Raw genomic sequence first — 16,740 nt, 5'->3', positions numbered from 1 at the left:
TGTCAAATTGTCATTGAACATAAAAGCAATTTTGGCTGCAGTTCTATTAGTACTGCAACCTTATTAAATATTGTGTTTTAACTTAAAATATCCACAATTGAATTTGCTAACCTCTCTCCATGTGCTATCCACAACATATGTTTCCTGTAACAAGATATATTACACATGCTACTGTAAGAAAATATATAGCCAATTCCCTTAACCCCTTACCTGTAACCACTGATATTATGGTATCACATAGGGCCACATGTAGGAGAGTTTTCCTAAGCACAGGTGTCAGGTATTTGACACTATACTTTTTACCTTAAATTTTGCATTCTAGGTAGGCTTGTCCACAAAAAGGTGTTCATAATTAACTGGGGAAAAAAAAAAAGAAAGTGTTAATAAACTGGTGACTTAATTGCAGAGAGGAAATCACTGTCTGAGTCCTGGAAAAAAAGAATCCTCAAACAATTGCCAGATGAGTAGCGCAGATGTGAATTTAAACTTTACATCGTTATCGTACAAGCAAACCTCTGTCCTCTTAGAAACACACATACAACAGGATCATTTGAAAGCGGTGAACTAAGAGCAGCCTTAGCAATAACAAAAGGGCTGTGTCTCTCCTTCCCAGAGAAGACGTGCTGCCTCGCTCCTGCCTTTTACCTGCCGGGCGGGAAGCAGAAGGCGGCCGGGGGCGGGGAGCGTGGGCCGTGCCCGCCCCCGGCCCGCGCCCCTGGGGAGGCCGCAGCTGCCCGCGGGTGGGAGGCGTCTGCAGCTGGAAAACAGCAGCTCCGGTTTCTGATCAGATTTGGGGGTGGGGTGGGAGGTGTGTGTGGGAAAAGCCAAGCGATGGATATTCCCTTCTTTCGACAACACTCTCCCCTTCAGGACTAACTCTGCACTGAAGGAAAATAACTGCAAGGGAGAACCACTAATCACACCTCTGTGTGGGAACTAACACCGAGGAGCAGCGTGGGCCGCCAGCCCCGGGATATTCCCTGCCTCCAATCTCAAGTGATTCCTCCTGGAAGGGTTCAGTCGCCCCTGCAGTTCACCTTTGCCTGCACTTAACAAGCGTGCAATTTGGGTTTAATGGAGCTGGGTTTATTGTTCCTCTTTGGACTTACAATTACGTCGACTGCAGGTAACGTGAATTTCTTTCTTTCTTTGCCACTTCCACGCATGCACACAAAGGCTGGGTTGGGTTTTGTTTGGGTTTTTTTTTTTTTTTTTTTCCTCATCTTCCGAGCGGCTGTAAGCCATGGCCCACTCCAGTGCCTGGAAAATAACCTCACGCCAAAGACATCGTTTGGCGGTACGTAGGTTTAACCCTAACGCTAGCGCTGCACCCCGAGCCTGCGGGGGCCACGGGTGCACCCCAACTGCTGCAGGACATACTGCAGCTTTTCAGGCTGGTGATGGCTCGGGTCGTGTTCCAGAGAGGCTACAAGGCACACGGGGCGGGGGGTGCGCGGGGGCCGGGGCGCTGCGTTGTTGCCTGGAAAGATGAGCACTGTTGTTGCTTTCCCGCGGTGCAGGGTCCGCGCTGCCCCGGCCCCGCTCCCTGCCGCTGCCGGCCGGCGGCGAGCCGCGCTCGGCGGCACTGGGGCAGAAGGAGCGGGAGGAGAGCGAAGCGGCGGCGGTACCGGCCGGCAGCAGGGCCAAGGTGGACGGCGGGGCGCTCCGGCGCCGAGCCCGGCGCTGCACTTGCTACACCTACAAGGACAAGGAGTGCGTCTACTACTGCCACCTCGACATCATCTGGATCAACACCCCCGAGTGAGTGCAGGCGGGCGGGGGGGCGCGAAATGGTGGGGCCGGGGGAGGGCGAGGGGCCGCCCGGCGCGGGTCGCCGGCAGCAGAGAGGGCTGCGGGGCGGCCCGTCCCCTGGAGCGGGGCGGTAACGGGCGAGGACTCCCTGCCCGCCCCCTGGGGGACAGCCTGGGCGGGTGGTCGCGGGCCCCGCTGAAGGCGGAGCCGCCCCCCGCCAGGGTCAAGGCGGGACGGGGGGAGGCTGTCTTGCTCCCGCGGTAGACCGGGTACCGCCGGTGGGCCTCCCGACTCCCGGGGAGCGGAGCGAGCCCAGCGGGCTCGGCCGCCCCCTCGCCTCCCCGACACCTGCCGGGCCTCGCCGGGCGCCAGGACGGTGGTGCCGGGGGCTGCTGAGAGCCCCGGGCAATGCCATCAGCGCCAGTCGCCTTAGTTAAGTTGCCCGTGCCGGAGGGGCACGGCTGCACCGTGTGCCAGCCGAAGGCGGCATGGGCGTGCTGTGCTGTGTGTAGCACGAGTGAAACTGATCACGGGGAGAAAGTGATTATTTTGCAGGGGAAATCTGTTTCTAATAAACCACCCATTGGGAAAGGAAGAATTGTGTGTGTGTGCAACTGTACTGGTTTTGATAAAAATTAATGTGGAAAAATACTTTATTAAATTAATTTTTAAAACCCACAATACAGCAGAACTAAGATGTTACAAAAGAACAGCTTTTACAGTTATGTTTTATGAGAATGGCAAACTGAAGCTTGTGTTTCAACTCTTAATAAAAACAACTTTTAAAAACAGAACCCTTGCCATGAATTGGAAATTAAGTTTCACACAAGTCAGTGGGGGTGGAGCACGTGCACAGAAAGCAGTCTGGTACTAACAGTACTCAATGAAAGAAATCATCCAGGGTGACACTTTGCCCATAGCCTACAGGTTAGAGGCCACCTTTTCCTACACCATTGTTATGTATCTTGTCTCTCTAAGTAAATAAAACAGTCTTGAGGATTTACAAAGATTTTCCTAGGCTAAGAGGTTGCAGTCCTGTAGCAACCATGACAACGAGTTCATTAAAAAATAATGAGGAGATCAGAAGAATCCAAAACCAGATTTCTCTTGATGAACTTTGAGAATTAAAGATTTTCTGAGTGTATGACACACAACTCCTGCACACACCATCATAACACTACTGACTACAGTCTGGGAACAGCTCTGTGAAGGTGGATCTGCCTTTGAGTCAAGTGCAAAGCTTTTAATCAGATTAAAATAACAAAAGGAATAGAAAGTAGCATTAAAATAGGTTTAAGTCAAGTGGAGTTTAGGGCACTTAATTTGTAAATTCACGCGTGTGTCCTGGCTAGAGGCCATGTCTGATGACAAGTGTTTTGAACTTCTACCAGCCTTTAAGTATCACATATTCACACAAGTCATTAAATTCTCTGAGTTCCATACCTGCACTAATCCACCCCAGGATTACTTAGAGTTATTTTAGCCAAATATTTATGACTCAGTATATTTAAGTCAGAGTTTTCCAGTGAAAATGGGGGAACGACATTCCTTTTCACCTACACACTGAACAAATAGAATTCGGCTCATTTTAAACACACACACTCACTCCCCCCTTTTTTTTTTAGGATATCCCATTTGAAGTCTACAGGAATTACAGTTTTCATTCCAGTGGGACAAGTATTTAGTGTGCATTAATAGTATGCATCTATTTAGTGATGTGGAGAATTTTTTCCTACCTAAAAGTTTTGTGCAAACATCACCAAAGAAATAACAAAAAATAGAGAATATATATGTAACTATTGCATGATACTTACATCATTAGCAGTGAAGTACATCTAATAATCCAAATATTAAACAGTCTCTGGTTTTTAAAATGAAGTCAGTTGTCCATAAAGTAACAGCAAATCTCTCAGCTATGTAAAGTTTACCTCCACTGACCAGTGCCCAGGTAAGGCTATAATGACGCAGTGTGAGGTCTAGGAAATTCTCATTCTTACCACAGTCTTTATGCCATGTGACTGGATGTTTCTATACAAGCCAAGACGTGAACCTGTAATGAACCTCGTAACACTGTGGGAACAAAGTGAATCAGGATGCTGGGTGCTCCCTGGGGTGGATAAATAGTAAGTGGATAATGGTGGAGAGGAGTTAGTCCAGTAGGAACTGAGTTTTTTTGAATCTGTAAGTGCTTGTTAGAAGTGGAGAAAGGTCCTCTCCAAGTTTTCTGGCTGCAGGGTCTGGAGAGTGGTGCACTTCAGCTGGCTGAGCCAGGTGTTGGAACTTGCTTCCTAGGAATGTTTCCATGTATGAGGGCAGAGGCAGTCACTGAAGTAAGTATCTTTGGAGATACTAGACATTTTTGACCATGTTCAGAGCAACAGAAGCAGGATTAAGATTTGTTACACGTCTGAATGAACAGGCACTAATTCCATTATGATGTCCTACCTGGAACAATGTCTCAGTAAGTCAAAAGCTACTTCTGGATGTGACTGAGAGAAATTGGACCTGCTTGTGCAGTGGAATAGCTCATTATTTTAAATGGAAGTAACTACGGGATCTATACAGACTAGCTGTTTGTAAGTGGGACTTTTATGTTGCATGTTGTTGAAAGTTTTTATATTTATTGAAAATCTGGCTCAAATGCAACTTCAAGGATCGTACACACAATGGGAGGCCAGAAGGATGTGTTAAAGATTGGAAGTTTCACTGACATCTGTTGATTCTGATTTTTTTTCTCATTTACTTACCACATCTTCTTGGGGTTTATTTTCTACATCCCACACTACAATTGCTCCCCCCTCCCCATTTCCCCTGACTTATGTCCTTCACTTCATCGTTTCTTGTTCCCATCTCAAATTCCTTAATATTTTCTGTTTTCAGGTTACTCTCTCCTCCACACTTCAAAGACAAACTTTACTTCCTCCTCTGATTTCATCCCCCTGCTTTTCCCCAAACAAATCTTGGTCATGGCCACTGCTCTTTTTCTGGAAAAGTGATTAAAGTTTTTATTGGAACTGTTGGAGGCAGAGTGATGATACAGACAGGGTCTATTCCTGTCTTTGCTGGGAAACCACTTAGATCAGCAGGGTAACAGCTGTAGAAAAGCACAAAATTGCGAAGTATGCAGACTCTGACTCTCTGCAGCTATTGCCAATTAAATGATGAATTATCTTTGCACACAAGTTTGAGTATGGCTTTATACTTCTCCATGAATCACTGCTGTTAGTCCAGACCACTAAGCACACCAATGTTATTGTGACAGTGAGTCTTTTATGTTGGGAACAGTGAAACCCTTAAGTGGAAATGAAGATGATCTAAAGAAAGGCAGGTAAGTCAGAATGGAATAATGCAATTATGTGTTGCATAATAAAGATAATTAACCACTAGTAAATTGTTCTCCCTGATAAGATTGATTACTCAGGAATTAATTTGCAATGTATTTTTTTTTGTCAAGTGATGAATTATGCATATCTTCATCTATAGCTACAGACATTCTAAAGAAAGAATGAATTGTCTTTTAAACAGTATGGATGTAGTACAGCCATAAATTGATGCTTAATTCTGTAAGTTGAAGAAGAAAATATAGGCAGGACTTCTTGTAGCTCTGCACTACTTCAAATGGGTCCTATATTTCAATATGAACTGGGTTTGTGCATCCGGCAGCAAAATGCAGTTCAATTAATGACATTAATCTTGCTGTGTGAAGCTTTAGAGATGCACAGAATGATTAGTAAAAGATGACAAGCTGACTATAAGAAAGTGATGCTATCTTGAGGGTACAATACCTGATATTCAAGTTGTCTTTAATTCTGAAATAAAAGTATAATAAGAATTAATAGCAAAGCATCCAGACACTTTCAAGGAAGAATTATCATAGATCCACAATGGTAAAGTTATTTCCTCACTCAAACTAAGCACTAAAAATAATACTTTCTTGAGTGTCTCAACCAAAGCAAAAGTGCTTTAATTCCTAGCTGATGTCTTATTTCAGTATTTGCTTAAAAGAATAACTGGATTATATTTTGTGACTATGTTACAAAGACCAGCTTACATGATAAGTCTGACTGCCAACCACATGAATTTCTGAATCAGTAGAATTGGGTGGACAAAGGAAAGGAAGAATTTAACATCTTTGTGTTAGTGGCCTTGATCCTCTGTACTGACACATGACATTTCCTCAGTGGAAGGACAAGGACATAGACAGGCAGACTTGTAGCCTGTTGCTTTGCTCTGTGAGATATATTAGTAGAGGATATGGTGTTTCACAGTGTGTGGTTACATGGTGAAAGTACACCACAAGGATGTGGTGTTCTGTCACTTTAATTGACATTTTTTGGTGTAACATATAGAAGTCAGGTATTCCCAAGGGACCATCAAAATTTAGCACCAGGATGACTCCAGATAGTTCCTGTTTAGAAATCTGGTTTCCTGACCTAATGTGACCACCTGTTGGGGCGAGAAAGGCTTTTCACAAACTTTCATTTTTTGGTCTTAAAATGCTGACAACTGCCTCTTTGAGGGGTCCAGGACGAAACAGACAGCAGCAGCTGATTCCACATACACCCAGGTCTCTAACAGTTAATGATGGCTTAAGTTACCATCAGAAAGTCAACTTAGAATGGAAACAATTTGTACCCTATCATCGCTTCATGCATAGTTTTGCTCATACGTAGAGTAATGATGTCTTGGGATGCTGTTACAAAACAGAAGACTTAAGACAACCCATGGATACTGTTGTTCTGACTGTATGCTCTCCTGGCTCACCCTTCGTAACATCTTTTTGTTACCTGCATCTCATTGATTGAATTTTGTTGAAAGGAAGCCCACATAACATAACTTACAATGCTTTTCATTCTTTTGGATATTAAGTGGTATTATACAGTTAACCCATTTCTTGAGAATTATCTTCATCATTAGATAAGTGTAGATGTTGTCCCATTTATTACTGGAAATAAAAGTACGCAGCTAAAGATTTCTTGTTCAGCACACAATTAAGCATGTGCTTATATCTTAACAGATCAGACTGAAAATACCTGCTAGCCAAAGGCACAGTGATGAAACGGTGGCTGCAAGTCAGGCAGTTCAAATACAGAAGCTGTTTAAACCCTGCACATGGTTAACAATGAGAACCAAGTGCCAAAAGTGATGAATCTTTAGTTGAGTTGATTTTATTTTTCTGAACAAAGTTTGCCCTGCATTTTGCAGGTGTTACTGTCCACATGTTCACTGAAATCTCTGTCTTACGTGTGTGGATCCTACCAAGATTAGAGTGTTTATATGTGCACCATGTCCAAATGTAGCCTAAATGTTGAAGGATAAGAAGAAAAATCTTAACAAACTAGTAACAGTTGAAATAACTAAAGCTGTGGAATCTATGGTTACGCTCACTATAGAGAAAATACCAAGTATAAAGCAGATAATTTCCCTCATCTCCATCAATTCCTTTATTCTTTATTTCTTTTTAGTTGCAAATTTTTGTTAAAATTTAAGTGAAATCGTAACTATCTCTAATCCTAAAAATTGGAGAACATGTGTGTTAAAAAGCTGCACAAATTTTCACATAAAATGGGGAGTATATAAAATAGATCTGCTGAATCTATTGCAGAACCAGGTACTGACTTCTTACTTTCAGTGTCTTACTGTCTGAAATGTGCACAGCCTGCATGCCCTCCACAGTCTAAAAGTAGGATATATCCTCTTAATATCCTCTATATATCATATTTGCAGTACTCACAGTATTGATGTTTTAACAGCAGGATTCTCAGAAAGACTGGAAACCATTTGGCTCTGCTGACTAAAATCCCATGTCACTGCAGGGGCTGCCCCTGCAGAAGATGGGGTCAGGGATGAGACATGCTAGTAGCCAGGGCCTTAAAATTTCAATTACTCTTGCTTATGTTGGTCTAATTCTAAGGGTAAACAGCCCTGAGGGTTGTCAAACCACAGTCACTTTCATCAGTCTTAAATTTTAACACCGTGTGCTTATTTTTCCCTAGGTTTTTGTTTTATTTGTTTTTAAACCAGCAGTGGATTTTGAACTATGCACACTGTGGAGAGTGGTGTAAACATGCATTAGAGTATGTGTTCTTTGTGTGTGCTGGGATGGTGGCTTCAGAAGCTGGCAATAAAGAGCCTGAATTTTAGTTTGAAAAAGTTACCGTTGGACACTTTGGTTCCTTTCATAGGTATTTTCCAATGAGATTTACCTCAGTGTATCTGCATTAGAACCAGCCTGCTTACCAATAATAAGAGGAACAAAAAGGAATAATGGAAGTTTGGACCTCACAGACAGAAAATGCTGCATGGGATGGGATTCTATTTATTTATTTAAACTAACAGTCATATATCTTGCCACAAAGCTGGGAGCAGTTTTGGATTGGTATGAGGTACACCTATTGTGAATTATCCTGTTAAGAAAACATGCTTGTTACAGAAGGAGTTGGAGCCAACTTTCAGAGCAGCCAATACTCTCTTCATCTACAGAACTACAGAATATTACTGCAGTAGCTTTATCTGAAAGTGTACACAGAAATATCTGTTATTTCCGCCAAGCATCATTCATTCTGGAGACATTTTGTTTCCCTTGGAGGATGTTAAATTTTGCTTCCTTTCTGTGTTCTTTGTTCTCAGTGGTCCTTACAGGGATCTCATACATTTTAAGATTGTCTGAAAACATTGGAGAGTGTTGGAAGCCTTGCTGCCCCAAACATGTGCCAGAAAATATATTGCTGAATACTGAAATCACAGCATCTAAGATGACTGCTGCAACCCCCTCATCCCTCTGTTTTGGCTGAAACTCTCAAGTGCCCTGGAGGTATATACTGTGCTTAAGTGTCTGGGAAAGTAGAAAGTAATAGCCTCTTATAGGTCAATTGTAACACAGCATGAGAAACTCAGACACATTACAAAAATTAAAATAAAACAATTGGATTTGTCTGCCTGAATCCTGGACGTTGACTATGGGATAAATGAGGGACAGCAGGACTTAAGCAAATCATACTTTCCATAGACTTGAAGGTAGCAGTTATTCAATGTGCATTTTTTTCCTGTGGGAAATTTTCACTGATATCACTGATTCAGAACTGCTGTTTAACTATGACTCAGTACTTCTTGACTTTTTCAACAAACAAATTACTATTTGCATTAATTTAATGGCAAAAACTTGCTTTAGGAGCCAGCTGACTTGTAGGGAGAGAGCTTTTATGACTGTGTTTTTTGGATACATATTTCAGCATCTGAATATCCAATCTGCAGATGTACACTTTTTTATAGGAGATACATTGGCTGACCTAAAGATTTCTGTGTGTTCCTTTCATTGCAGAACTAAAGTCTGTTTCAAGTGACAAGAACACACTCTGATTAGCATTCTTCTGCTCTATATTGTACATGGGATTACCCTCAGATAACAGATCTTTGGCACTGACTAATGATAATTTCATCATATGGGACAATTCCAGGCACTGGAGAGTTGCATTAGCATTTTTTTTCATACAGACTAAAGAACAAGTAGTTTATACTGAAGAAAAAAACTATTTCTTTAAACTTAGACTGTTATTCTTGTTACTGTTGACTTTAAACTCAAACTCCTGTTAGAATGTGCTTTAAAACCGAGTATGCTGATTTATGTGCACCCACTCACTGCAGTAATTTGAGCTCTACAAAAGAGGGTCATTTCCACCTAAAGCTCAGGTTGGTATGTTGCCACACTGTTACCAGTTCAAAGTAGCACCTTGGAAGGGCTCATCTGGAATTGTATAGATTTGCTTGTTCTCCATGTTGTAGAGAAGAAACACATAAAGGACACATAGGCCGTACTTTGGGCAGGGACTTGGTCATAACCACAAGGAACACAGTGCGAAGGAACTGGTTGGTCTGGAATCCCCAGAAGCCTAGCAGATGGCCAGCCAACAAACCTGCCTCAGCCTAATTCAGCTCTTCCTCATCTTCAATGTGGAGACACAAAATACCCTGTGTGTACTGAAGTAAGCAAGCTTCGACTGCAGAAAACAGATGCATCGCTTGTAACATGCTTGGTGACAATTACATGTTGACAATTATTGCCATTCAGCATGTAGAAACTGTGATTCTGCGTACCTCGTTTTGAACCTGAGCATTGCAGCACCATAAAAAACCAATAATAAAAGGCAGCATTTGTTAATTACATGTAACAATCTAAGATTAAGCATGCTGGTAGGCAAATGCTTCTGATACTTGTTCAACTGAATCTCTTTGGCATCTTCTCTCACTTCTGGAGTGCTAAGAAAGAGGCATGAACTAACTTGAAATACTAACATTTTCAGCTGCTGGAATGATAACACGCTAACGTGTGATGAATGAGTTGTATCAGAGTAGCTGACAAGCAAGAAAACATATTATATTATTTATCTCTTTCTGAATTCTGTTGGAAAGAGTCTGAGTTGCTATTGAAGTTTGTCTGGTTTGGGTTTAAATTTTTGGATTAGAAATCAAAAGCAGGCATACTGGGAGAATGATTATGTTTCCATCTCTGATTGGCAAATCTGCCTGTTAGCTTACATAAAATTTTTTGTTTGGGCGTTCTAGTTGAAATTCTTACACTTGAAAATGTCATTGCATTGGCATGTTTTTTGGGACCGCTGACAATGAAGTGGTCTTGAATACATTTTCCATGCTACCAAGCATACACTTAGATGCATTATAAGTTCCATAGAACTTAAGGTGCTTCAGAAGCAATATCTGAAGTATCTGTCTCCTCCTTTGCTTAGGGCTGTGATTCATGGTTCTTACCAATTGTAATTATACTGTATTCTCTATCCCTGCCTGTTTGCTGGAATTTACCATCTCTAAGGAAAGAGCAGACTCATAATGGGTCCATTCCTCAGTCACTATAGTTCACACACTGATGTATTAAGATAAAATTGAAGTTGATGACAATTCTAGTTAGTCCATTAAGTTGCAACCTGCAGAAACTAAGGAATCAAAGATGTCCTTCTTCCTTTCTGGCTATTCAGGTAGAACCTCTCTGACATGGGGCAAATCTCAGCTCAGTCTTTTAGAGATTCTAATTTAGAGAATTAGAATAAGAAAAAACATACCATATTTTGGAAGAGTGAACCTTTTAACAAGGAATCACTTTAATAACATACTAGATAATAACATACTAGAGCATTTTATATCATAACATGGGACGACATCTGCAAAAGCTGTAAAAAAAATCCTTATCCCCTGGCAAAATATCTGCTTTGAAAAAGGGGTTTCACACTTGGCTTAGACCAAATAGAATTCATCATTTCATTTCAGCCTAAATCTGGAAGTGGAATAACAGAATTTTACCAGACAGTTTTCATAGAGGGTTCACCATACTTTAAATTACAGGAACTTCCTCCTTTTCCTGCCCCTCAATACCAGCCATTAATTGATAAAAACTTGAATACATAAAAAATATGACCATACAGCAATGAATTCTGTCAGAAGTTACCTGCATTAGTCATTTAGCATTCATTATTCTGAAGTATATGGCAGTACAGAATTATTAATACTTTTCAACTATAAAATGGGACTCACCCCTTATCCTGAAGACAAAATCTTTTTGAATGACTGTTTGAGAAGGGAGAACAAAATCAAGTCCTAAAGTCTTTTAAGACTAATATGCATATTCTGTCTCCCAGTTTCTATGCATAGCCATAGAATGAGGTAGTGAAAACAGGCAATAGTTTCTGCATGTAGGTGAGATAGAGCAGCATGTGTTGGAGAAAGACTATCTCATGGTCTGTGACACACATAAATACTGCTTGTGATTTTGTCTTTCAATGTTATTTTACGATAAAGCTGTGTATGGTAGGTGTGCTCATGTCCCAGCTGTGAAAGACGAGATGCACTGTTAAAGCTCATATGTACTGTAAGTGCAGAGGTTTGAATAAATGATTTGCATCAACTGTACTGATTTTACATAAAAAAAATGATTGCAGAGATTAGGAAAATAATGTTTCTGAACCTTTTGGCCCACCATGAGTGTGGTAAAATGGAATATTTGCAGCTTTCCAATTCATAGCCCAATGATATTTTTATGAAAGCATATGAAAGAAGTACAACTACGTGAAGTCAGTGGTTCCAAACTGATTATTCAGGCTTTGTTCTGTAACTCTTCTAGATCTACTTTTACTTCCTCTTCCCACCACTCCTCTTTCTTGCTTTTGAACATGAGATTCTCTTCAGATTTTTAGTGTTTGTGGACTTGTAGGTTGCTCAGCCCATCCCTTAAGTACACAGGAACTTCTCTGTGTCTCTAGAAGTCCATGGGATGTACACCTGAGATTCTTGAACAACTTGTAGGAGAATAATTTGTCACATTCATCTAAGCTATCCAGCACTTTTTGGGGTTGTTAGCAGACAGTGGTGAAACAGGTCTTTTTCTGATAACAAGACTCATTATAACACATAAAAAGAACAAAGGATGCCATATAGTAGGGGAATAAGAACTGCCTCTTACTATTTCACAATGTTTTGCAGTACAGAACAGGATGTCTCTTAGAAAAGTATCAGTAGGTATCTATGAGGAAAATTATTTAGCTGTTTCTCATATTAATTTGGTGAGTTAAGCTGATTGTCTGCTACTTTATAACTTTGTGAAAACCTGAGTTGCTTGAGCAGACGTTGTTAAGTGTTATAGGAAGAAGTTATTACATAAGGATAGGGTTTGGATTTTGTGCTGCTATTCATTGCTTTGCAGCAAGAAATCTGTTTTCTAAAACAGAAAAAGTATGAAATATTAACTGGCTCCTAAAATAGACAATATTTTTGATTCTCACAACAGGAAGACTGTGCCATATGGACTATCTAACTATAGAGGCAGCTTTAGAGGCAAAAGGTCTACAGGCCAGATTGAAAGTACTTTCCAGTCTTCATTTCGGTGTTCTTGTTTGGATGCTCAGGACAAACAGTGTGTGCAGTTTTGCAGAACACAAGACAGAAGAAGGTGAGTATCTTTTCTTAGTATTGCAAACTGTCTGCATGATTTGACTGTTTAATGAGAAAAAATAATCAAGGTGAATGTATCAAACAAAACCAATTAGCAAATATATTGATTTTAAATAAAATTCTCATCTCTAGCTGTGTTGGGTTAACCCTGGCCAGCAGTCAAGCACTCACACAGCTGCTTGTTCACTCCCCCTTAAGTAGGATGGGGGAGTGAATAGGAGGAACCAGAGTAAGAAATCTCATGTGTCACAATCAAGAGAGTTTAATAGGGGAAGGAGAGAGGCCAGACCCAGTACAGCACTGCTTTGCATTTTCTTTTTGCTGTTTCATGTGATGAAGTGTTATTTTTGAAAGGGCAGTTCTCCTGTCCAGGCAGGGGCTTGCTTAATATTACATTAGATAAAATGTTTTAAGTTTTATTGAGTTTAATGAAGAGTATGACATTTTCATTTTATGAATGGCTATTCAAGGGTAATTGATGAGAACACAGTGACAAACAGAAAATCTCTCTTCCCCAGAAATTACAGCTCCATGAAAAAGACAGAGGAGAAAGATCAATGCAGGGAAGAGGAACACAGTTTTGTTCAGTAGCACGAAGAGTTCAGAGGATTCTGAAGAATCAGGTACGCTACAGATATTTGATGTTGAAAAGAAGTATTAGTTTTCCATACAGTTTCTTTGTGTTTGCAGAACTTTAAATTCTTTCAACTGAATGTTACCACTTCTTGCTAAATAAAGGCAGAATTTAGCCTATGAGTTGTTTGGGGTATTTTAAAATATAGAACTACTACAACCTCCCTCATGCTGATACAGCTCCTTCAAAAGTTGGATTCTTTGGCTGTAAGCCAATACATACTTTGGCAACAGTCCATTTCTTTCTTTCCCCCCCTTTATTTTTTTTTTAAGGGCAGGAGCTGTTCCTGTCTATCATCTTTTTGCTCATTTGACACTGCAACACTACATGTCCCAGTGCAGTGCTTCAGTAGAACTTAAATTGTCAAAATAAGGAAACAGAACAGATTTGTAGAAAAAATATTTGGAGGTAAAAATAAATCCACTTTAGATGTCAGATAGAAAGCGATTACTGTGACTTAATAGCCAGTTTCAAATCTATCCTTCATTCTTTTGCTACATATGAAATGCAAAATAATGTCAAGATAAGCAAATACTTGTACTTCTGGGTAAAATGAGGCAACTGTTAGAACTAGAAAAGTTACCCCAGTTTTTTAGCTATGAAGGGAAACAATTGGATTAGAGGTCTTCAAGCTGATTTATTTGATCAGAGTGGGTAAGATAAGTGGGTAGCATTTACTCTGTGTACATATAATCAAGGAGGTGAACCATAGTTCTATCAGGTAATAGGGAGTTCTGAATAATTAAGCAGTTTGTTTTGTTTTGTTTTAAAGCTTTAACGTTTCTTTACTGAAGCTCAGAAGCAAGAACTTAAACTACAACTCTTCCTTCAAATGGACAAACTTGATGCTTCAGTCTGATGCCAGTGGAGAATTCAGCAGTATGCAACACCTTCATTTCACCAATGCCACTTTGAGGGCATGTGAACCTGTATGAAGAAGCTTTCTCCCATGCTCCCCTTGCAAGAGTCTCAGTAAAGGATAATCTTTATCATGTAACCTGGCAGGGAATGTATCACTATCAAAGAAAAATTCAAAGGCAGATCCAAACTTCAGCATTGCAGAGTTTCAGGAAATGTTTTCCTATATGATTGAAAAAAGTACAATAGAAACATACTGTTCCACTTACTGCTTGCTGTATGTCCGAAGAATCCATCCACCGCTTCATGCAGGCAACTGTAATTGGAGAAGGTAATGAGTTAGAGAGAGGTTACCTATACATGACTTCTCATTAAGAATAAACAGATGCAAAATATTTCTCTTGTTAATGTATGCAAGCCTGAATCATCATATTGTAACTTCATGGCAGATGTTAAATGACAGTATCTACGCAGAATAAATATGAATGGCTAATACAAATATTATTATAAACTATAGCAACTTAAGAGTATACACCGAGTATTCAATAGATTACCTAATTTAGGCACAAATTATTCCTGCACTTCAAAGTTCCATTTGAAACATTTACAGTGATTATTTAAAGATGCACTGTAGCTGATGAGCAGAACTCCCATTAATCATCCCAAAGTATTTCCTAAAGATGAAAGGGTGGGACTGTGGAATTGCAGATGAAACTTCATACAATCAGAGTAACGTCCTGTACTAGACACTTTGCTATTCTAAGTCCCTGCACACATTATCATCCACAGTACATACACTCATTTTTGCTAGTACTATAAATCACATTTTTATCTCTTCATTGAAACATCATCATAGAGTAACTCGGAAACTTGGCAATAAGGATTATATCCACACCTGGATATTTTTTAATATAAATTATTTCTTCAGAGGTTATGGACTTTTTTTTGATACGATGCAAGAGCCAGCTTGGAAAAAAAGTAATCTTCACAAATCCTGTTCTATGTTATTTAAAAAGAAAGAGAAGAAATCCCTTACTTGTGACATTATAGATGGTTTTTTTTGGTTTGACTGACCTTCGTGCAAACTTTCTGCACAGCATATAGGTTAAACTATAACCCAATGACATTAAATTATATTTTATCAGAAGAAAGACAGAGACCAAAAGAAAAATGAAACTAACAGTAAAGATGGTCATATAGTCTTAAAATGGTGGTAGTAGACTTTGCTGGAAACAAGAAAGGGAGGTCTTTGCTGAAGTATATATATATATTTTATATATATGTGGATATATTTCATAAATAAATTATTATAGTTATAAAATTCAATATATCTTTCACTTACTGCATTTGTATCAGTTTCTTACTTGCTGTACAAATGATTTTGTACGTTTACAGAAAATAGATTATTTATTGTATAAAAGAATTCAAATACTATTTTCCCATAATTTTTAAAAGACACTGTATAGTTTTGGGGTTTTTAAAAAGTAATCAAGGTCTATTATGAAGAATGCTTAATGTTCATTTAAAACTACCAACTGGAATGTTTTTCCCCTTGAATGCTTATGTCCACGTCATACAAAAGCTTGCGTTCTTCCAGAGATTGATAGTTCTCCTAACAGTTTGAGAACAGAGTATGAAAATGTAATTAAAGTTAATTGATAATAATTATGCATTAAAAGTACAATACAATTTTATGTCCCTTTGCTATAATGTAACCCTCATGTGGCCTAACTCATATCCTGAGACAAACGAGGAGGTAATGGTCATTTGGACTGTGAGTTCTTTTTGTGAACAATGTTCATTGATTTCAGCTTCAGTCATTTTTACTTCTTTCTTGGAATTGCAAATACCTCTCAGTGCCTCCTCAACTGAGCAATTCAAGTTTTAGTTGAACTGCTTAGTCTATGTTTAGATTTCTACTGTCTTCTCCCATGTGAATTCAATATAAACGTTGCATTTGAAGATTCACACCTTCCCTAGTCCCACATGCCCTCACTCCATTTCAGATCTTCACTGAAAAAAACCCAGAAAATCGAATTGGGTTCTTTCTTAATGAGGGAAGCAGATGTCGCCCTTGAGTAGTGGGATGCAGTTGTTATTGTTCTTTTTGCTCAAGAAAAAAAAAAAAAAAACTTGATGTAGAAAAAGGTTTTTTTCTACATCAATTCTACCTTCACATAGTTTGGTTTTGGGATTGAGCACAGTTGCTTGAATACAGTGAAGGAAAGAAAATGAGAAATAACTGTTATATCAAACCCAGGACAGTGAAAATCTAAAGTTTACTGTAGATATCTCCAAATAAATCTATAAGTTTATAAACCACAGCATATAACTTGTATGTACTGAGTTATTATTCTGTCTGGGAATACTAAACAGCCACAAGATTGTTTTTACCTAATTTCATATGTTTATGGAAAATGCCACCATTAACATTCCTCAATTCTTTGGGACCCAGTTTACGGTTTTTACTTTGTAGCTAGATGATGTTCAGCTGATTTGAAATCCAAGTCTTTCAAATTATACACAAAATTAATTTCATA

The 16,740-nt window shown here is 39.5% G+C and overlaps 1 protein-coding gene across 1 annotated transcript; it reads left to right on the top strand.

Annotated features, from left to right (window-relative positions):
* The first annotated feature begins 750 nt into the window (after nt 1–750).
* EDN3 (endothelin 3) lies at nt 751–15,889 on the top strand. The gene is made up of 5 exons (XM_062009368.1): nt 751–1,126; nt 1,521–1,761; nt 12,545–12,706; nt 13,227–13,331; nt 14,115–15,889. Exons 1-4 carry the CDS (start codon nt 1,075–1,077, stop codon nt 13,297–13,299), a joined length of 528 nt encoding a protein of 175 aa, XP_061865352.1. The 5' UTR covers nt 751–1,074; the 3' UTR covers nt 13,300–13,331; nt 14,115–15,889.
* Nucleotides 15,890–16,740: the final 851 nt, after the last annotated feature.

This window comes from Colius striatus, chromosome 16, assembly GCF_028858725.1.
Source record: "Colius striatus isolate bColStr4 chromosome 16, bColStr4.1.hap1, whole genome shotgun sequence".
In the NCBI taxonomy this organism is placed as follows: domain Eukaryota; kingdom Metazoa; phylum Chordata; class Aves; order Coliiformes; family Coliidae; genus Colius; species Colius striatus.
Note: the sequence above shows the minus strand (reverse complement) of the source record. Positions and strands in the feature narration are given on the sequence as shown.